The sequence below is a fragment of the Hylobates moloch genome, unplaced genomic scaffold (genome assembly GCF_009828535.3).
Source record: "Hylobates moloch isolate HMO894 unplaced genomic scaffold, HMol_V3 SCAFFOLD_3, whole genome shotgun sequence".
NCBI lineage: Eukaryota > Metazoa > Chordata > Mammalia > Primates > Hylobatidae > Hylobates > Hylobates moloch.
In genome coordinates, this window is record NW_026652278.1 from 53,804,983 (window position 1) to 53,828,556 (window position 23,574).

At 39.1% G+C, this 23,574-nt stretch overlaps 1 protein-coding gene across 4 annotated transcripts in view; it reads left to right on the forward strand.

The window, feature by feature from the left end:
• Window positions 1-23,574, forward strand: part of BICC1 (BicC family RNA binding protein 1) — a 327,983-nt gene that overhangs the window by 113,603 nt on the left and 190,806 nt on the right. For all 4 annotated transcript variants that reach the window (XM_032137753.2, XM_058436258.1, XM_058436259.1 and 1 more), the window contains exon 2: window positions 4,203-4,249. In XM_032137753.2, coding sequence (XP_031993644.1) covers window positions 4,203-4,249 — 47 coding nt within the window. The remainder of the gene's footprint in view (window positions 1-4,202; window positions 4,250-23,574) is intronic.

Here is a 23,574-nt window from a genome sequence, read left to right on the forward strand (position 1 = left end):
TCCATTGTTAAACGTACAGCACAGATACGTTTTGGGCATGGATATTTCACGTGGCTTGGCAGCCATGCCATCTATCAGTGGGCTTGACAAAACTGAGACAGTACCACTTTGTGGTGGACTTGGCCAATGCATTCTTTTCCAGAGAGCCAGGAGCAGTTTGCCTTCATGGGAGGGCAACAGTGGACTTTCACAGTGTTGCTGCAGGGCTATATGCATAGCCCCACCATATGTCATGGTCTTGTTAATGATACTATGTTAACTCCTGGTTCTGTTGCAGATTTAGAAGTGACAATGTTCCCCTTGCCTAGATTTAAGATGGTGCGGCTGAGACCACCTTCCTGGCAGCCAAGTGGGCTATTCAGCAGGCACAAGGCCTACGGGTAGTTGACCAGGGGTACCTGTTTGAGCTGGATGTGCATGTGACCACAGATAGTTTTGGCTGGGGCCTATAGCAGCGCATGGAGTGCTTGAGAATACCAGTAGGCTTTTGGTCCCAACTGTGGAAAGGAGCTGAGCTCCAGTATTCATTGATAGAGAAGCAGTTAGTAACTGTATATGCTGCCCTTCAGGCTCATGAAAGTGTGACAGGATGGACTACAGTCGTCGTGCGGATGACTTAGCTGATAGCGGGATGGATGCATTCATGGATAATGACTCCCCAGAATGGGCTAGCACAGACATCCACTTTAGCAAACTGTGGCGCCTACTTGGAGCAGCAGAGTACACTGAATACAAGTCCCTTAGCAGCAGAGTTGCAAGAGGTCTTGGGACTTGTAGTCCTAATGCAAGATAAGGCCATGGGGCCTGAGGCACCCCTCCATTCCTGATAGAGCATGGTATACGAATGGGTCTAGCTGGGGTACTTCTATTGCCTGGACTGCTGTCACAGTTCACCCTAGTACTGATGCCATATAGTTTGATACCAGATGTGGACAAAGTAGCCAATGGGCTGAAATCAGGGCAGTGTGAATGGTTATCACCAAGGCGGTGACACCTACAGTAATCTGCAGCGATAGCTTGGCAGTTTATCGAGGCTTAGCCTTGTGGTTAACTACCTAAAAGTAACAGAAGTGGCCAGTTGGTCCCTGGCCCATATAGGGCCAAGCCATGTGGCAAAACCTATGGGAGGAAGGATGACCTCCTCTGACCAGGTATAGAGATGAATGGTAACCTGTTGTTGCCTGCCCCAGTGCTCCTAAAGGCAGGGAAATAAAAGCTTGGCTAAATATACAAAGCAACATTGGTGTAATGTCACCATGAGGTGGTTGCCCACCATAACCTGGAGTTGTTGTTCCCTGTATTACTGCTGTGGCCTCTGGATCCAGGGTTCCACCCTGTGGGCATGTCTCCCCACTAGAAAAACTCCCTCTGCCTAGGGGGTGGAATGTAAGACCTATGTGTTGGGCCTGAGTGTCTGGGGCCTGTGTCCCCAGAGCCTATGTGTAAGGTCTTGTGTCGGACCTGTGTGTCTGGGGGCCTGGCTTACATGCCCAGAGCCTATGTATGAGGCCTGTGTGTTGGACCTGTGTGTCCAAGGCCTATGTCTCCCTTGGCTTAGGGGGTGGAGTGTAAGGAAAATGGATCTGCTGTGGTCAAGAATAGGCCAAGGCAGACATCTGGTCTAGCATGTGAGTCTGGAGTTTGGAGCGCACGTACACAATTCCACTCCTTACATAACCACGTCACATGAGGTGCATTAGGTGATCACCCATGTGAGCTCATGCTTGGCTCGGAGCCACTGTTGTCTGTAAAAGGTATAATTATCCTGTGGATGCTGTACAAATGGCTTGTGCCTGGGTTGGCTCGTGCCCAGGTTTGCACCCACGGTTCGTGCCCAGGCTGACTCGCACCAAGAGAGAGAATAAAGCCATGTCATAACTACCCATGATTCCTTGTGTGTTCTTTCAGCTGCTCGCCATTCGTCTACCCCCTCCCCTTGGTCACCCGCTTGGTCTGGAACCTGACACTTGGTGTGACACAGTGTCTTGGTGCAGTTCATGCTATTGATGATGTGGAATTTGTGCAAAAGTAAAAGTTAAAAAGACATTAGCATTATAGGTTAGTTTGCTTTTGCTGCTGTAACAAGTTGCCACAGTGTAGTAGCTTAAAACAATAGAAATCTTACTTTTTGGGTCTGAAATCTGAAGTGGTTTTCACTGGGCTGAAAGCAAGGTGTTAGCAGGGCTGTACTCTCTACAGAGGCCATAGGGAAAGATAATTTCTTTGACTTTTTCAGTTCTTAGAGGCCACCTACATTCCTTGGCTCATGGCCTGTTCCCCTGTCTTCAAATCTTTGTCATCTCTGATCTGTCTTTTGTTGTTGTGTATCCGTCTCTCCTTGTGCTTCAATTGTCACATCACTTTGTTGTACTCTGAGCTCCCTGCTTCTTTCATTAAGGACACGATTACGTTGGGCCCATCTGGCCAATTCAAGATAATCTTCCTATCTTTTTACTTAATCACATCTACAAAATCTCTTTTGCAGTGTAAGATTCCAGGGATTAGTACATGAACACCTTTGCTGGGAGCCATTATTCAGCCCTACCGCATATTAGAATACAATTTTTAAATTCCTTTTTAGCCCTTGTTTTTGTGTTTTTTTCAGATTGTCCTTGGAATTTCCAGAAACATGTACTCTGCAATCTGTTGTTTGGATAAAAATGTGTTGTGTATTTTTACACATTTCTACAAAAATAGAGATGGTGTCTTATATTTAACTGTAAAATTTAAGTTGGTGAAAAAAGAATGTAAATACTTGTTATTTCTTTGAGGGCAGAGAGAATTTCTCAAGTTTTGAATCTTTTTTTTTTTTTTTTTTTTTGAGACAGAGTCTTGCTTTGTCCCCAGGCTGGAGCGCAGTGGTGCAATCTTGGCTCACTGCAACCTCCGCCTCCCGGGTTCAAACGATTTTCCGGCCTCAGCCTCTCAAGTAGCTGGGACTACAGGCACGCACCACCACGCCCAGCTAATTTTTGTATTTTTAGTAGAGACAGGGTTTCACTATGTTGGCCAGGATGGTCTTGATCTCTTGACCTTGTGATCCGTCTGCCTCGGCCTCCTAAGTTTTGAATCTTTCACTTAACAATGTCAAAGTTATGGTAGATGCTTGTCAAAACTTGATAAGTGACAAATGTGATTCTTAAGTGATTGCTCTGCCATATTTCTTAGGTCTTTAATCATTTTAACAAGTGTTCTGGACACACACACACACATGCACTTCTGCACACAAACATGGCTGTGCTGAGGTATTACCTAGGAGGTGTTTGGTTTACTGTGGTCTTCCAGACTTTAATTTCCAGTAGTTCTCACTTCAGCACCTTTCTTTGCCCTGGCCAGGCTTCTGTCATTAACCACTATTCCACCCTACGCCTGAATCAGAGTCCTGTTTGGCCTTAGAAAGATGCAGTCCGAGTCTGTTGCAAGCAAGATCCTATTGGCTCTTTATCGCTTCTCTCCTATTAGTCAAATTCCCCACCCCTCAACACAAATGAATACAAAGTGTTCATAGTCACAAGACTTAGGAACACAGACTGAGAAATGGGTTTGTCCTGTATTTATAGGCTACCATTTATCTATAAAAATGATGTTCAAATACAGTGATATTTTAATTAATGTTACATGCAATTTTATTGTTGGCTGTGACCTTCACCATTACTGTTTACTTCTCATGGTTTTTTTTCTCTCTTTGTATATACAAATGAAGGAGTGAATTAAAAGTATATGATGCCAACTGAAATTCAAGTAGATTATATAGTCTTTGTAAAGCATAAAATGGAAACAGCTCAGAAGTAGGCCATATACATGAGCCACCTGCTGACAAGGCAGCCTCTTGTGCCTGGGACTGATCACAGATAGGAAGTGTTTGGAATGCTACAGTTGATTACTTTGAGGGTTGCATTTATTCATATAGTTCTTTAACTATGAAAGGACGAGATCACTTTCATCATCTAAGTGTGTAGGGGTTTGTGAGTCTTTCAGACAAAGCAAAAGAGTGTTAAATAATCTAGCGATGTGTAATTGATGGATTGGAGTGCTAGTCTTTACCAGTTTTGCATCCCAGTGAGGCATATTAGCAGGCACTGAGCTGTGGGAGAGCAAGGCTGGCATCTTGTTTGCTTTTGCATTCTCATATCTGATGCTCGAAAGTTTTTGGAATGCATACATTGAAAAAGTATTTTAAATGTGCACATTTTTATTTACAGCTGCTGCTGAAGGGAAAGGCAGAAGTGGGGAAGACTTTTTTCAAAAGGTAAGTTGCCTTTTACTCTTGTCATGGTGATAAGTAAGAGGAAATATACTTATCTCAACAGCTACCCTAGAAGCCGCCGAACGCTCCCCTTCACGTGGAGGAGGACAGGTTTCTATACGGGAGCTGGAAACACTCAGAGCTAGCTAGGAAAAGAGGGGATGCTGTATGAAACTTAACCATTCCAAGAAGGCTCCTTCCAGGGAAAATCTAATGAAATTTTTGCTTAAAGGCAAATAAGCAAAACGTAAGAGGGCTCAGAGGTGGATCAATTCATGTGGCATTCACACTTCATTTGGCTGGCATGTGACATAGGAGGGGGTTATTGTGCAAGGTGAGGTACACTATCCTATATGATGAATATGGTGGGGGAGCTTTTCTAAAGATATTTAAATTAAAACAAATTTTAAAATGTTCTACTGGCCAAATAGAATGTGCCAGACTGCCAGTTTTCCATCCTTGCTAAATTTATAGGCTCAGGCTGTTGCAGTTTAGGTACTATACCCCCTGACTTGGTGTTATCTGACATTGGTTAATCTCCAACTTATACTCAATACCTGAGCATTTCAGAGTGCCCTGGCCTTACCTGGGGCAGGCTTAGCAACAAGAGTAAGACAAGAGAAGACAAATAGCCTGGGTGCAGTGGCTCATGCCTGTAATCCCACCACTTTGGGAGGCTGAGGCTATCGGATTACTTGAGTCCAGGAATTGAAGACCAGCCTGGGGCAGGGCATGGTGGTGTGCGCCTATAATCCTAGCACTTTGGGAGGCTGAGGCAGGTGGGTCACTTGAGGTCAGGAGTTTGAGACCAGCCTGGCCAAAAGCCTGTCTCTACTAAAAATACAAAAGTTAGCCCGGTGTGGTCGCAGATGCCTGTAATCCCAGTTACTTGGGAGGCTGAGGCACGAGAGTCACTTGAAGCCGGAAGACAGAGGTTGCAGTGAGCTGAGAGTGTGCCACTGTACTCCAGCCTTGGCAACAGAGTGAGACTCATAGCATAGCATAGCATAGCATAGCATAGCATAGCATAGCATAGCATAGCATAGCATAGCATAGCATAGCATAGCATAGCATAGCATAGCATAGCATAGCATAGCATAGCGGACAGCATAGCATAGCATAGCGGACAGCATAGCATAGCGAACAGCATAGCATAGTGGACAGCATAGCATAGCGGACAGCATAGCATAGCATAATCCAGCCTGGGCAACATGGAGAAATCCCTCCTCTACTACAAAAACAACTAAACAAAAAACCCGAATTAGCCAGGTGTGATGATGTGCACCTGTAGTTCCAGGTCCTCTGAAGGCTGAGGTGAGAAGATCACCTGAGCCCAAGAAGTTGAGACTGCAGTGAGCCATGATCGTGCCACTGCACTCCAGCCTGGGTGACAGAGTAAGACCCTGTCTCAAAGAAAAAAAAAAAAAAAGAAAACGAAAAGAAAACAAATAGCAGAAATCATAGATTTCCCTTGGGTTGGCTCTGATGGTAAAAATAGATGCTGTCTGTGGAAGGATTCTTCTTCATTGTTCTTCTTTAACTCACAGATAGATGTAAAAAGCAGATGCTTCACCTTTGTGATTTCAGACATTTTAAAAGCTGAGTCAAAATATGGTGTATATGATCATAAAGGACTTTCATTCTTAGATTTGCTAATATTTCTCACTGTTTGCAGAGACATGTATACATTCCAGCAGTTTAAATGGAAACACATGTTTGAATCCAGGAACATGTGTGCGTCCTGCAGACTATGAGCTAGAGTCATAGATTCTATTCTTGGTCACAGATTAATGAGGTCTCTGAATAACTAGATGGGAGTACATTTTATCTTCTCATTTTTTTCTTTAGTTTAATAGGAAGTGTCTTTTCCATAGATAGGTGTCCATATAGGATTTGCATACTCATCCAGCAAAAAATCTCTAACTTAGAAACAGCCCAAATTCCAGAAGAGTCATTTTTCACTATTTTGACTAGACAGAAGTAGACATTATGGTTCATCCACAGTAGAATGAAGTAATGGAGAAATACTGAATTGTCCTCCAGGAACTTGCATGCAGTCACATGTATTCTAGTTTTACATAATGACATTTGGGGAAGCATTTAAGAAATTGCTGTTCACTAGCATCTTCAAAGAAATATTTTTCTCTTTCTAAAGTAATGCAAATACGAAGGATCTAGGCTTGTGATTGGAATGTTTCTTAGTTTTTACTTTGAGGTGTGCATGACAAAAGTTAAAACCTCTCTTTAGCTGAGTTTAAACTTCAGCTACTCAACTTTTCTAAGCCTGGAAGGATATCTATCTAGCTTCATAGTGCCTCTCCCTACATGGAGATTTGAGTAAGAGTGTGAGACTTTTCATATGTAACTTTATGGTTTTTTTTGTACCATAAAAATATATGTAAAATCATAATGACTATACTAAATTTTGCTCAATTTAATTAATTACTCTTATTAAAGTTTTTGAATTAGAATATAATAAAATTAATTTTAAAAATCTTACAAAATAAGAATTGGTGTATTTCCATAAAGAGCTTACATTTCAGTTTAACAGATAGTAAGATTGTCAAACATATTATCTCAAATTTGAAGCTATAATAGTAGTTGTTAAGCTTATTATACACTTCTTCCATTGAGTCAGCATTACTGTTTTTTCCAGAGATCTACCCAGTTTTCTATACACTGTTTTACTGCATGGGTTTGAAATGATTTATTTCCCAAACACAATAAAGGATAAAAGGTAAAAGGCTAAGATGTTATAGCAAAAAATCCCCAAAACCCCAACAATATAGTGTCTTAAAGAGCAGAGTCATTCGTTGTACTCTCATATAACATTCTAAGGAGAGTCTTCCAGCTGGGTTGGTAGCTGTGTCCCATGCTGTCATTCAGTGACCCAGACTCCTTCTAAGACATATCTGGATTGTCCATAAGCATGGCCTTCATCTCTGTTGTTGAAGCTTGGTCACCACCATGTCCAGTTGTGTGTTGGAGAGGGAGATAGAATATTGAAGAGAGGCACGCCATGGTTGTAAGGCCCAGGCCTGAATGTGGCATCTGTTACTTCCTCTCACACTCTATGGGAGAAAACTTCGTTATGTAGTCTTACCTAATAGCAACAATAGAGGGGAGGGAGGGGCTGGGACATTTGGAGAAAAAAATTGATTTTGCAGGCACTATTCACCACAAATGAGATTGTTAGGGGAAAAAAAAAATCTGTGATCAAAGTGTAATTTCTTCATGTGGTGTACTTTGAAACTTTTTATATTTGTTTGTTAGGGCTCTCATACCACAAACTGGGTGGCTTAACTATGATAAATTATCACCTCGCAGTTCAGGAGGCTAGAAACCCAAGATCAAGGTGTCAACAGGGTTAGTTCCTTCTGAGGGCTGGGAGGGAGAATCTGTTCCATGCCTTTCTTTAGCTTCCCATGGTTTGCTGGTAATCTTTGGTGTTCCTTGGCTTGTGGAAGCATCACCTGGATCTCTGCCTTGATCTTCATATGGCGTTTTCCCTGTGTGCCTGTCTCTATGTCCAAATAAAGACACAAATTATATTGGATTAGCAGCCCAACCTACTCTGGTGTGGGTTCATCTTATTATTATACATCTGCAGTGACCCTATTTCCAAATGTCACATTCTGAGGTCCCAGGCATTAGTACTTCAACATATGACTTTTTGGAGGACAGTTCAAACTATAATACCTTTTAATGGAGAAAATGATTCTGTAGAAAAATTTACTAAGACTGTAGATGTTATTTGTCATATTTTGATACTCAGTCTGATCTATAGATTTTTAACTGCCTACTCATTTATACTAAATCTATTTTTTAATCACAAGTCATTTCTGAATTGTCTACAATGACTATATAATTGACATGCAAAAAGAGAAAAAAGTAATCTGTAATCTTGCCTTTTTGCATTTGTTTTTTCTGTTTTTTTGAGACGGAGTCTTGCTCTGTTGCCCAGGCTGGAGTACAGTGGCGTGATCTCGGCTCACTATAACCCCTGCCTCCCGGGTTCAAGTGATTCTCCTGCCTCAGCCTCCCTAGTAGCTGGGATTACAGGTATGCGCCACCACGCCCAGTTAATTTTTGTGTTTTTAGTAGAGATGGGTTTTCACCATGTTGACCAGGCTAGTCTTGAACTCCTGACCTCCAGTGATACACCCACCTCAGCCTCCCAAAGTGCTGGGATTACAGACATGAGCCACAGTGCCTGACCTGTAATCTTGCCTTTGAAAGAGAACTATTTGTACACCCTTGGTCTTTTTTCTGTGTATATTAAAAATATATATAAAGTGATTTTTAGTATTCCCTGGTTGATGGGATTACAGATTAAACTATGTATTTGCATTGGATCCATTCCAGATGTTTTTCGGTGTTTAAACTTTGCAAAGTTATCCTGTAATTGTACTTTTTATTCTTTGGCTCTGACTACACTTATAAAAGGTGGGAATGGATATAACTTTATCAGTATTCTCCATCCACTCCTAATGGCAACTCTATCTAATGGAAACACATGGAAACAATCTTCCAGGTTTTTTACAGTTCTTTGGGCAGTTGTTCATGGCTTACTCACTGTCTGTCCTATTTCCTTTTAATCAGTTCTTTTTTCCTTTCTCTTGTGAAATGACTATGGTCAGATCTTGGAGGGGAAAATGGGTTACCGTATTTTAGGTGGGGATAGGGTCAGTGATTGTATTACACATGTGACTCATCAAAGCAAACTGCATTAGGAATCTGTAATCCCAATGGTTGAAGAAGACAAAATCCAGTCAGCATTGTAATTTATGAAAGCCAGGTTTTTTTTTGTTGCATTGGGTTATGTACAGCATTTTTCCTCAAAGTATACATCATTTATTTTAATGTAGGGCTATTTTATACTCTTTGAATATATTGGATATTTGTTTGGAAAACTGACCTATGAACCATGGCTTGTCACAAAGGCTAACAGTGAGACTAAAAAAATAAGATATTGATGGCTTATGTGGTATATTTTTAAAGCTTTCAAACTCATTGTTTTTAGACAAACATTACTTTTGGTGTTTTCAGACTGGAAAATAGCAAGTGTTGTCTTCTGGGGAAAATTCCTGGGATAAATATTTGGTTCCCTCTGTACCTAAAAATGAGTGCATTAGATGGTCTTAGATGGGGACTAGGTGAGTCCTTTTATTGAGGTGCAGCAGAGGTGATAAAGTTACTCCGGCTTTCTCTACTAGCCATTATTTTTATATTTTGAGTGGGTTATTTCCTCTAGTAATGGATATAAGTTTTGGTTTAATTATTTAAAAGTGAATTCAGTTAACTCTGGCTCATGAATGTGCTTTTTCTAATACTGAGTCTGTGCTTAAACACAAATCAAATTTGATTTAAATAAGATCCGGATATTTTAAAGCTTTAATTTTAGTATTTATTTCAATAGGTAATACACGTACATGGCTCACAATTCAAATTTATAAAAGGGTATGCAGTGAAGAGTATTTGATGTCTTGATGGTTTCTGAAGGTTTACTGAGAAAGCTGTGCAGCATTACATTGTTGGTCCCAAGCTTAAGTAAAGATGATCACCAATGTGCGTCATTACTAATGAAAACTTAGGGCTTAAAGCTAACATTCCGTGAGTTCTTATTACCGATCACAATGCTATTGCCCTGAGAATGTTCCAGTGACAGAATCCGTGATCATGTTTTCTTTTTACTACTGTCTAGATAGGGATAACTGGATGCTTGTAAGACTTAGAAAAGAAGAGTAACTTTCCACCCCATAAAGGTTGTTTAGTCATCATCTAGAAAGTTACTAAAAATGAGAATGGATCTTATTTTTATACCTTATGATTTACTCATCTTCTATTAAGAATCTAGTAAATCAGGGTTAGTGAGAAGAGATTAAGAAAAAGATCAAGTAATTTGCTCATCATTCATTCTTCTAGTCTTTCAAGTTTTGTTCTTGTGTTCATTTGAACACAGGAAGACTGGGTTTTGAGTCTATATTCTCTTAGCATGTTGTAGAGTCACCTGCTTCAAGTTGCATTGTAATGGTATATTCTTTTATTTCATCAGTCATTTCACACAACCTCTTTATGAAAAACCACATTTCCTGTATTATTCCTCTTTCTAAAACCATGGAAGCAAGGAATGATATTGAGATTGTTAAAAAATATATGTTTAATGGCCAGGCACGGTGGCTCATGCCTGTAATCCCAGCACTTTGGGAGGCCGAGGTGGGCAGATCACCTGAGGTCAGGAGTTCGAGACCAGCCTGACCAACATGGAGAAACCCCGTCTCTGCTAAAAATACAAAATTAGCTGGGCATGATGGCGCATGCCTATAATCCCATTTACTCGGGAGGCCGAGGCGGGAGAATTGCTTGAACCTGGGAGACAGAGGTTACAGTGAGCTGAGATCGTGCCATTGCACTCCAGCCTGGGCAACAAGAGCGAAACTCTGTCTCAAAAAAAAAAAAAAAAAATGTATGTTTAATGATAGTGAACGTAACTTAATTACTACTGCATTTTGTTCAATTGAATAATCTTTAATCAACATCTGATGAAAGTTTAGTCATTATTGATTAAAATGATTTCTTGAAACCAAACTCATGCATTGGATCATGTAGAAAATGAAATTGAATTCATGAAAATAGGTCTTTTAAGACGGGTCACAAGACAGGACTCTGGATTACAGACTTGTAGCGCAAGTAACGATGGAAAGGTCTAGTTAAGAGACTTATTGGCATTAGTTTAAAAAGGTTTGTATATTGTTTTATAAAGTGTTCTCCCTTTATGAATTAAATGCCTACATTAATTCCTGTACTTGTCGGCATTTCCCTTAATTGAAAGATCTTGAGATACAGACTTCCTCATTTATGGTTGATATTAAGATTTTGGAACTATTTTGACATTATGCAGATAGAAATTACCCTAACTGATAATATGCAAACGTAAACATTTTTGTGTGGATCAGAAGCAACTTTTGAAGAAGATGGCATTAGCTGTTTGTGAGGAAGGAGTACATTTGATTAGTTCCAATTTTAGCCTTGCCTTTGCATTGTGTGTCTATTTGTCTTTTCAATGTCGTGTGATTCAAATTGTTTTTATATCTTAGCGGGGGCATAGGACAAACTTGGTCTTAATATATTACATAGAACATTATCAGAGACATGTCTGAAAATCCATATATAAAGATATTCATTGTCACAATATTGTAATAATTAAAATAAAATTAAAAATAACCTAAGTGCTCAGCCATGTAATATTTGAAATGTGGTATATCAGACATTGGATTATTATGTAGGCATTAAAAATCATACTTTTTTGTAAATATTTAATGAGGTGTGAAATTGGTTACTACATAAGTACAGAAATTAGGACAAAAGGCATATAAATAGCTTGATTCAAATTTTGTTATATATGTTTATGCCTAAAAAATGACTGGGCAAGAATTATGCCAAAATGTTAACCGTGACTCTCAGTGGTGAGATTATGATTGGTTTTTATTTTCTTTCTGTACTTTCCTATAATGGATGTCCATTACTTTTATAATCAGGATTAAAAACAACTACCATCTTATGAAGAAAAACAGATAATAATAACTAAGATGGGTTGAAGTTGTTAATGGATTAATAAATTATTGCAATTTAAGAGCATGCAGTTTTTTTGCTGAAAAACATTTAAGAAGTCAGACTTCCCATCATACTGAGGTTACTTCTGCGTCTTTTATATAACAGTTATAAAGACAGAACAAGTTTCAGATAATCAAGGTGGATCATTTCTAGGTAGTGTTAATTTTTAGAAAAATGTTCCCCCTTTCTTTCATCTATTTGCCCTTGTTCTGACATTCAGAGGTATAAAATTTTTTTAAGATTTTTTTTACATCTCTGTGCCTTCTTTTCTTCAGAACAAAGATACTTAGTTTCTTATTTATCATATTACTTAGTTTTCAGACCCCTTATCATTCTTTTCACTTTCAGTATCAAGATCAGTGTCCCATTTTAAATGTGGCAACAATATCTGGATATAGTGTTTTGGATAGAGCCTGGCCAATGCAATTATAGTGAGGCCATAATATTCATAATATTAAGGTGATCCAGAAGTACCTAAATATTGTATAACCTTTAGGCACTGTTATATTGGTCACAGACATGAAGAATTGACATTACTTATCATTCTTCACCCAACTGAAGAGAAAAGGTTGGCTCCAATGTCATTGCTAGGTATATAACATAAAATGAGGATACTTCTAGACTGTTGACTGGCTGGTAAAGGCCTCCATAGATGTAACTCATATGCTGTGCCTGTCACTCTAAGCTCTTGACCTGACATGTGGCTTGGAGACCATGTGGCAGATATGGTGGCTAGACTGAAAGTGTGGAAAGCCTCACTCTGGGAGATTTCACTTGGTTTGGACATTGAATTGATAATGAGAACTCCTGCATGCTTTTTTCTTCTCTCTGGACTCCTTGAGTTACCTGGGGGAGAGGACTCAGCGACAGGGTGACAGTCTAAGATGATGGGCTGGGTGTAGTGCCTTTTAGTCTGGCTAAAGTAACATTTAGTAAAGAACTTTAAGCTTTACTGATTTAAAATGACTTCATAGAAGAATCAATACAGTTTAAAGCTGGATGTGGTATTGTCTTTTTCTTCTATTCAGGGATATTGTGGTCTAAATAATCTTAGATTGATTTTTTTTTCAAGTTTATATAGGTTGTTGGTGGCAGCCAGAACTTAGCGATATTCTGACTTTATGCTTGACTACTGTTAATACAAGATAAATGTTTTTATTTAAATCAGCAATTATCATGCCCACATTAATGGGCTATGCTTCTATAGTGAGAGAAGTTCTGCCTAAAACTGCAAGTTTTGCTAAGTAGGGCTCTGAATTAGGGTCATTGTGGCGTATTAGAGGGACAACCAAAAGGCTGGAGGCAAATTAATACACTAAATAAATGTATGGATTTTGTAGTACTTTGTATTTTGTTTAAATAGATTCAGAATCACAGTAAGGTTTATCATTTTGAAGTTTGTACCTTTGGTACTTTTTAAATTTCATCTAGGAGATTTACAGTAATGATTTGTTGTAATCTCATGAATCGGTTCTAAATTCGAGTTTGGGAATCTTTCTGGTTTCTTAACAATGATCTTTGGCTTGATGTATTTGGTGTTTTTGCATTTTATCTGGACAAAGTGTGTTGCTTTAAAATTTGTTTTTTGGCCAATTCAATTCTTTAACCTTTAGGCACTGTTATTCAATTCAACTTGCTTTCGTTTCTAAATAGTACTTTTAAATTTCTAGGCTTTGTAGTTTATGTGATTATAGCTCCTACCTTGCTGCATGAAAAAGGAGAGGAGAAGGCCTTATTTTGTACCACTTGACTCTGCTTCCCTGCTCTTCCAGCCACAGCTGCTTGGGCCAGGATGTGGGTGCCACATGCAGCAACAAACCTTCTCTATACAGTGTACATGACCTATATGGCATGCTCTGTGAACTCAGCTGAGTCAGACTCATCTCTATTGAGTTAGGAAGCTAAGATCAAGAGTGGGAATGAGAACAGAATGGGGAGGGTCATGAGGTAGCATGGAGTGAGGGAGAGGCCAGGAGTGGTGCTGTTCATCATGGGAAAGCTGGGGTTAGGAGAGGGAGAAGCTGTGAGTAAGTGGTGAAGACCCATCCATGGAGGGAAGCATGAAGCAGAAAACAGAGGGGGAAACAGATGTTCCAGAGTGAGCGATGCTCCTACTTGGAGTTGGCACAGTTTGGGATGCATCTCAGGTTCTTTTTCTGTTTTTGTTTTGTTTTGTTTTGTTTAAAGAGATGGGTTTTGCTCTGTTGCCCAGGCTGGAGTGTGGTGGCCTGATCATAGCTCACTGCAGCCTAGAACTTCTGGGCTCCAGCCATCCTCCCACCTTAGCCTCCTGAGTAGCTGGGACTATTGGCATGCGCCACCACACCTAGCATTCAGGTTCTGACTTATAGGTGTCCCTAGAGTCTTCTTCCCTTCTCCTGATGTAGTTGGGAAACTCTACAAAGCCTAAATCATGAATTCAACTGTGATGCATAAAAGGCATTCAGTTAACTGGGATAATTGCATAATCCTCCTTTCTTCAAAGGGTTTATGCACTCGCATGTTAACAAAATTTGGTGTTTGTAGAGTAGTTTAGCTCCTCAATGAGTGCCCCAAATTAAGTTATATCTTTAAAGGAGCAGTGCTCTTTATATAAAAGGTATTTCTGTCAAATCTGTCATTTAAAATATGTATACTGCAGCAATGCTATGGTAAAACATTAGACCATACTATACCAGTGTATGGTGAACTCTCTCCATATATTACGTATATACTATAAAGTATATATGTTTCTTTTTGCTGGTCAGTTGCCAGCATTATTCAAGAAATAATGGGGTTATTGACGTTAATATATTAAGTAAAAAAGTGAGTGCTGTCCTTTTATGTTACTGAGCTTTTATCCTGCATATCAGAATTTCCTCCTCCTCTTTGTCATTGGCATTGATATTGTTTTCATCACTCTTATACTTCTGTGGGAAGTTTGTAGACAGCCAACATGCAGAAGGGTTAGCATGGCATATAAATATTTTCTATTTTTCTTATTGATTGTTACGGAGAATGCTTTGTTACTCTATGCCTCTCTAAGTAACATGATCCTTGAATAAATGTATTAAATATCCTAATGTTACTCTCTCATTTTATATGTTTAACAGTTGTGGCTTGTCCCAAACTGGCTCTTTGGCAGGTTGTTTTTTTTTTTTCTTTTTTCGTTGGATATAAATTTCTTCCTAAAAGGAGTTGTCTTTTGGCATTTTAAGTAGTGGAAAAATAAATTTCATTATCTTTCTTCATTTTTCTTTTTTTTTGTGAAATCAAAATTATCAAGAAATGTGTACATATGGCTTTTCTTCTTAGCATTTGCTACTTTTGTTACTTTTGTCACCCTGGATTATCCAGTTATTCAAATTTTCTGCTTCTGGATGGGCAAAGTACTGATAAGTAGGGAAGGAGGGTAATTTAGCCAAAGTTGTAACTGACAATAAGCAAAATATAGAGGCCTCTGTGTTTCCTGCTTGGTTCTCTTTCTTGAGTTCTTCACTAATTTTATGAAAGAAGAAAACAAAACAAAAATAACCGGCTTCAATTTCCATGTGCCTATTTATTCTGGAGTTACCAGGAAACCTTAATCTCCAGTGAATAAGAACACTTTAAACCCAATTAGTTTGGAGTTGTTTTCTTAAATAGAACTTCTTCCTGTTATGTTTTCCTATTGGCATTTGTAAAACAATGATTCATGTGTAAATCAGTAGGAGGTGCTGTTTGAGAAGCTTCCTAGGTTGGTAGGTTCCAGAGCCTAAGCTTTTCTTGGCTTCAGTCAGTATGTTGAGAGGGGAAGGTATTAACAAGATCAAGGAAGTCATAGTTTTCAGTATGTAGTTGGAAAGTGGGTTATGTGTGTCTTATTTGAATATCACTTTGTTGTCCTTTTCATATGTTAATATGATGGGGTACCTCATAATCTGTGAATCCAAAAATTATCCTGCCTTCTTCTAAATTCCATGAGAATACTAAAGAAGAAGTAATTTTAACTTTCAAAGAGCTTTTATTCTGAAGGGAAAAGATACTTGTAAGATGGTGTTAGCATGCATGTGTGCAGGCTTCACAGAGCTGCTAAGGACGCCATTCATGAGACATTATTGCCCTCCCTCTGAGCCCGACACTATACCATGTACAGTTCTACAGAGGGGGAAGGGTGGCCCTATGGCTTCTCTCCTCAAGAGGGGCATACTCCAGAGGAGAAGTGGCACAGAAGTGCCACCCAGTGTGGCGAGAGCTTTATAATGGAGGAAATGGAGGGAGTGATTTTTTTTTTTCCTATTCTGAGGACTCAGGGAAGATGGATTTCTTGAGAGAAAGTGTTTGAGAGAAAATTTTGAGGACTAGGTAAAAGAAATATAACTAGTATGCTGGGTGAAGTGAGGAAAGGCTTTGTGGCACAGTTTCTGAGCAGGGGGCAGTTTAGATTAGATTAAGATGCCTTCCCAGACCTGTGAGTCCATGACCTGAATGTCCTAATGGAGACAAAATGGAAAGGCATTTCCAGCAGAAAGAACCAACTGATTGCCTTTGCAAAGGCAGAATAAAGGACAGAGGAGACTGTTTTTTTCTCATATAGCCCAGAAAACAGATTAAAGGTTTTACATAGATAGATAGATAGATAGATAGATAGATAGATAGATAGATAGATAGATATCACTTCATCTGAGCTAGTTATTTAAAAATTCTTTAAGCGAAAGGTTTAGAGGATATGTAGAAGGATTTGAAATCTAGAATTTAGGAGATCATATTGTTTCTATTCATTATTGATATGGTTTGGCTGTGTTCCCACCCAAATCTCACCTTGGATTGTAATAATCCCCACGTGTCAAGGGCGGGGCCAGGTGGAGATAACTGAATCATGGGAGACATTTCCCCCATACTGTTCTTGTGATAGTGAATAAGTCCAGAAGATCTGGTGGTTTTTTAAATGAGAGTTCCCCTGCACAAGCCCTCTTGCCTACTGCCATGCAAGACATGACTTTGCCCCCCATTTGCCTTCCACCATGATTGTGAGGCCTCTCCACCCATGTGGAACTGTGAGCCAATTATACCTCTTTCCTTGATAAATTACCCGGTCTTGGGTATGTCTTTATTAGCAGCATGAGAACAAACTAATACAATTGTTTACTCAAAGAGGATGAGAATTGAAAATGATAGCCAGGATGACCAAACATTTTGCAGTATAGTTGCTTTGCAGCATCTGACTTCATTAGTGCCAGGTTTAGGGACAAATTACTACTTTTTTCTCCACTACCTTCCTAAATGATAAATGCATTCCTAGAGAGATTAACTTTTAACTATTCTTTGAACATGAGTTTTGAGCTATTGTGATGCCTTCATTACATTCTAAATGATAAAATTGCCAAGTTCAGAATGACAGCTGTAAAATAAATGGCATCATTTAATTAAGTTCTGAACCTTTGATGATAACGCAGTTTTAAAAAAATGTATTTTCCAGGAAAACAGTTGGAAGTTTCGACTTCGTGGTTTACTTTCGGCTGTTTTATGGAAATCAAATGAAAACTTCTGAGAAAGAGACAAATGATTCAAATTTGGCAAGTAATAGAAAATTGGGTTCCATTTCTATAAAAGATTCCCTGAAATCATTCACTATCAGTTTAGCACACTCTGGTATTAGCATTTAACCACCAGTATACTGATGAACAAGTACAGAGGAGAAAGCCAAGGATATTTGAGATCCAGTATCATATGCAGAATAAATGTAATAACTTTTAGGGGCGGATTTTCTTTTTCTTTTTTTTTTTTTTTTTGAGATGGAGTTTTGCTCTTATTGCCCAAGCTGGAGTGCAATGGCACAATCTCAGCTCACCGCAGCCTCCACCTCCCAGGTTCAAGCAGTTCTGCCTTAGCCTCCTGAGTAGCTGGGATTACAGGTGCACGCCACCATGACTGGCTAATTTCTTGTATTTTTAGTAGAAACAGCATTTCACTATGTTAGCCAGACTGGTCTCGAACTCCTGACCTCAGGTGATCCACCGCCTCGGCCTCCCAAAGTGCTGGGATTACAGGCATGAGCCACCACGCCTGGCCTAGGGGCAGATTTTCAGTTGAATTATTAACTGGAATTCATGTTCCTGTTCCCATTTCTCCAGTTCTACCATCAACCATTTTAGTGATAGTAAACTCTTAATCTAGAGCACCATTCTTAACCCCCAGTACAGGTTTGTCTGAGGAACTTTTACAAACTATTGATGCTTTAACTAGAGATTCTGATTTAATTGTTCTGAAAGTAAGGCCTGAGCATTAGTATTTTTTGGAAAAGCTCCTCAGGTGACATTACTCTGTAGCTAAGGTTGGGAACTACTGATGCGGAGTACGGGTAAGTACAAAGAGAAGTTGTCAATTCTTGTTGGTCTCTACTGCTGATAAAAGGAAAGGAATTACATTTTACTCTTGAACAACACAGTGGCAAGGGTTGCCAACCGCTGCCCCACTGTGCAGTCAAAAATTTGTATGTAATTTTCTCTCCCCAAAAGCTGAACTACTGATAGCCTAGTGTTGACCAGAAGCCTTACTGATAACATCGTCAATTAACATGCATTTTGTATGTTATATATATTATGTAACATATTCTTACAATAATCTAGAGAAAAGAAAATGTTTTTAAGAACATCATAAGGAAGAGAAAATACATTTATTCATTAAGTGGAAGTGGATCATCATAAAGGTCTTTGTCCTCATCATATTCATGTTGAGTAGGCTGAGAAGGTGGAAAAAGAGGAGGGGTTGGTCTTGTCTCAGGGGTGGCAGAGGCAAGAGAAAATCTGTGGCAGACCCATCGCAGTTTAAACTCCTGTTGTTCAAGAGTCAACTGTATATGTATTTTGTGTATGTGTGTCAATTACTGATGGATTTAATTTTCTGTTCAGTTTCATTCTCTTAGAGGGTATACTGTGAGATAGTAGTTCTGCACTATCTTAATAAATATCATATGAAAAAAGTTCCATGGTAAGATAAGTTTGAGAAATACAGCCATTTACAGTTAAAAAATAGTTCTTTCCTATAAAACTGGTTGCAAACTTAAATGTGTTGGTTATTTGCATTTTATGTATTTGTTATGGAAATATATAATTTGTGGCACTTCCCAATATTGTTTGATGAAATGCTTTCTTTTTCTTGCTAGAAACTCCATTCTACAAAATTAAACAATCAGTGAATCAGTTGGAAATTCACTTTTTTCACTTACTGAGATCAGTGTTAGGAATGGATGTGATGTAGCTATACAGCAGAGGCTCTCTTGAAAAGTTCCTCAGCGAGCCTTATCAGAAGGGTGAGAGTGTAAATCATTCCAAGGTACACAATTCTTTTCTAAAAGACAACAGTTACCTTTTTATATCTACGCTCAGAATTTCTCTGACAACTCACCATTGCCTTCCAGGTAAAATTAAATAAATATCCACCTTTGACATCAAATGTTTATTATAGTCTGATCCCTTCCTACGGATATAACTTTGTTTCCCATTGCCCCTCAACTCAAGCCCTTCTCTTGTCAACCAGTGGTATCCCCAAGTCCTGATCATTCTTGACTCTAACAGCTATAGATAAAAATATATCCCCAACTAGAATGTCTTTTTTTCCTCTTTGCCTCTGGCCCTCTCCAGTAGTTGTATAGTTAAAAGTCCATCATTTGGCATTTTCTGGACTAGCCCAGCCTGTGATGACAGTTCCCACTTCTTTATATGTTAAACTTACATATCTGTGGTCACTTTGTTTGGATTTTCTTAAAAAGTCAATTTTCTTGCTTTGTTCTCTTGTTATGAGTTAATACACTAATAGTCCAACTAGTTTCTGAATCTTGAATTGAGAGACTCAAGTGTTTTGGGACCTAACACATTGTTCTGTGTGTTTGGTGGGGTGAAGTAACTCTGTAGAATTGTGATGTTGTGGGACTGTATGGGACCTTAAAGATTTCCTTGTTTAGCAAGCGTACAAAGGAGGAGAAGACCTAGCATTTTTAGGTGATTTATCTGAGTCATATGACTAGCCATTTGTTGAACCTGGGGAGAAAACCCAATTCAACACTGTTTATTACACTGAAAATTCATAACTTTAAAAAATCTGTACTTTCAAGAGAAATTAAATTTCATACTTGTCTTTCTTAATGGGAAAACACAATAAATTAAATATTATTAAAGCAATAAGAGGTAGTGCTGTCTTGTCCCATCTTCCTGCCTCCCCACCTCCTCCCGAACACACAAAAAGATCCTATAGATGTTCTTAAGGAGCTGTTGTCTGAGATGGGGCCTAGGAAGTAGGTTTTTAAAACTTGGGTGATCCAGAGTCAATGATGATGTGCATTCTTCCATACACATCATTGTCTCCTCCTCCTCCTCCTCCCTTTTTTCCCTCCCCCAATTCATGCCAGGCTGTCATTTTGAATCAATAAGTGAATGTAACAAATAAGAGATGTTAATACTATGAAGAATACTGAACTAGGAGCCATGAGTTCTGGCTTCGAATCCCAGTACAGTCACCAGCTGTGAAATCTTGGGCAAGTCATTTGACAACTGAGCTTCATTTCTCCTGCTTAGAAAATGGGGATAATTCCTCATAGAATTGATGTTAAAATTGGTTGAAATATGCACTCAAAAGTGCTTTATAAACAGTAAAGCATTGAGCAAATGTGAGAGATGATTTGATTCTTTAGAGAAGACCCTTTCATTCTAGTGTTTGCATCCTCTGGCTGGGGAGAAGTCTGTGTGGCTGATGTAGGATGAGGCACCTTCCATATCTTTAGTTGCTTGAAAAAAAACCACACACACTTCTATAATATTTTTGGCAATTTGTCTCAGTTTAAAGCTGTGATCGTAACTTTTATTTGGGGATACTACTTTCTTGATTCTTATATGGGGAAAAATTCCATTTGTTGGTTTGTTTTTATTTCAATATGTTTATGTATTTTGCATTTTAGAATAAAAACATTTCCTTCTCGAGTGAAGATTTTTTTTCTTTTCTTTTGAGGTGGTGGTGAAGTTCTCATGTAATAGGATAGTTGGTTGCTATTAGAAATATGTTTTCTCCTTTGTTATGAAATGGAAAATTGTCAGAAACTGATAGGCGGTGGTTGGATGAGGTTTGCTACCAATAAAGAATTATCAGGGCAAACTGAACTTTCATTTAGGATGCAAAAATATTTGTTTTGCTTGGCAGAATGGGATAAAAATAATATCCAAGAAACTTCTTGTTTCAGGAGCTGCCAGTTCTCTCTGTGGCTCAAAGAACGTTTCGTGTCTCAGCCACAAGAATTTGCCGCTGGTTCTGATGTTCATTGTCTTCCCTCCTCACGCACGCTTTGCTTTCAGCTTGTGGCTTTACAACCCTTTGCTTTGAGATGATGAAAGTCTTTCCAGGGCTACTCATTAACTTTCCCTTCTACATCTTACTGGTATGAATAGTGGGAGCCTTTCATCTTTATTGTTATGAAAGCTTTTATAGAATATTGAATGCAGGGCACTGTGTTAGAGCTCTGTAAAACATGGTAACATAGTAGATTCTGTCAGTTATTGGCTGTGAGTAGAGGTAGTTTGTTGGGGATCAGTATAGGTACCAGTGGCATAACTTATAAATTGGCACAGGCATGGTGGACCAGAGGGGATCTAGTAACTAAGCACTGTGATAGGCAGGGGAATCACTTAAACAGGACCAGTAAGGTACAGAAGGCCTGGGAATTTGGGGGAGGTATGCGAACAGGAAGATAAAGGGACTGATATCAGGAAATTAGAGGGAAGAATCTTGGATGTAGGATGTAGTGGAATGAAGTGGATTTTAAGGTTTCTAATACTAAATGACAGACATAGTAACATCTAGCAGGAGGGCTGTTTTGGAGAAAAAAATGTAATTTTAACTAATACGTTGACTTTTAAGTCTAGGTGGTAAGGTTTAGAGTAACAGAGCAGGGCTGGAAATAGTGACTTATTAGGAATTAACTTGCATTCCAGAAATAGAGGGTTCATGTAGAATTGCCTGTAAGCCAGGAGTTTTCTTATTCCTATCTTTAATGTTATAGAAAATAACATCTGTACTTTATGGTAAGTAATTACGGAGTTTAAAAAAAGGCCATTTGAAAAAAAACAGCTTAAAAATGTCAAATAGGAAATGTGGGGATAAGTGTATTCTTTTCAAAATGTGGTTCTGAATTGGAATAACTCAAGCTGCAGTTAAAGGAAAAAGGGCTCATTTATTTGACTCTTGCCTTCTTTGCTTTCTTCCTGTCTCAGGCTCCTTCCCCCAACGCCTCTCCCCTTTTTGGTCTCAGTGCTTCTGAAATGTAGACACTGGTCTACACATGGGTCACCCAGAGTTCACAGACTTGAAAGTCCTCTTATTCCCAAGAGCTGCGTATGCCTCATCAGCCTTCTCTGGGTTTTGTGGCAGGGGGTAATGAGAAAGGATGCCCAGAGGCTACTTGTACCAATAAGAGTCACCGCTTGTTGTGAAAAGAGCACCAATGAGGAGAAAGCAGGCAGAGATAGTCCCGGCACTGGGTATCTCTTCAAGGCCTCTGGTTCCATTGTTCATGAAAGGAGGGGTAGAACTAAGTTTATGGTCTCTAAAGCTTTGAAATTCTTTTCTTTTCTTTTTTCTTCCCTCCCTTTCTCCCTTGCTTTCTTGTTTGCTTTCATCTTTTTCTTTCTTGCAGTTGACAAATAAAAATTGTATATATTTATGGTGTACAACATGTTTCGTTGTATATATGTACATTGTGGAATAGCTAAATCAAGCTAATTAACGTATGCATTACTTCATATACTTATCTTTTTTGTGGTAAGAACACCTAAAATCTACTCAGCAATTTTCAAGTATAAAATACATTGTTATTAACTAGTCACCATGTTGTATAATAGATCTCTGAATTATTCCTCCTAACTGAAATAAAATTTTTTTAGTGTGCAGAAGATCCATATCTATACCCTAAGTGTTCCCAATAAATCAAAATAGTGTCCAAGAAGCAGCTCACAGAGCATATTTGTTTTAAATGTGAGATTTATGTAGCACTTTTATATTTGCCAAAGCTTTTATTTTCCTAAATTCCCCAGTGAAGTAGGGCAACAAGAAGATCATCAGTGGTGAGCCTGCCATTTAAATTTTTTTTTTTTTTTTTTTGAGACAGAGTCTCACTCTATCACCCAGGCTGGAGTGCAGTGGCGCAATCTCGGCTCACTGCAACCTCTGCCTCCTGGGTTCAAGCAATTCTCCTGCCTCAGCCTCCCAAGTAGTAGCTGGGATTACAGGCGCCTGCCACCACAACCAGCTAATTTTTTTTTGTATTTTTAGTAGCGATGGGGTTTCACCATGTTGGCCAGCCTGGTCTCGAACTCCTGACCTCAGGTGATCCACCTGCCTTGACCTCCCAAAGTGCTGGAGTTACAGGCATGAGCCACTGTCCCCGGCCAAATTTTTTTTTTTTTTTTTGAGACAGGGTCCTTCGTCTCCCAGGCTGGGGTACATCTTGGCTCAATGAAGCCTCAACCTCCCGGGCTCAAGTGATCCTCCTACCTCAGCCTCCCGAGTAGCTGGGACTAAAGACATGTGCTACCATGCCTGGCTAATTTTTGTATTTTTTGTAGAGACAGGGTTTCACCATGTTGCCCGGACTGGCTGCCATTGAAATTAATCCAGAGTAATCTTCTCAAATGCAGTGTAGTATTGAGAAACGGGGTCCAGTGCAACAAGGAGTTTATGATTTTCCCTGAGCCTCATGCCTAAGATCTTGT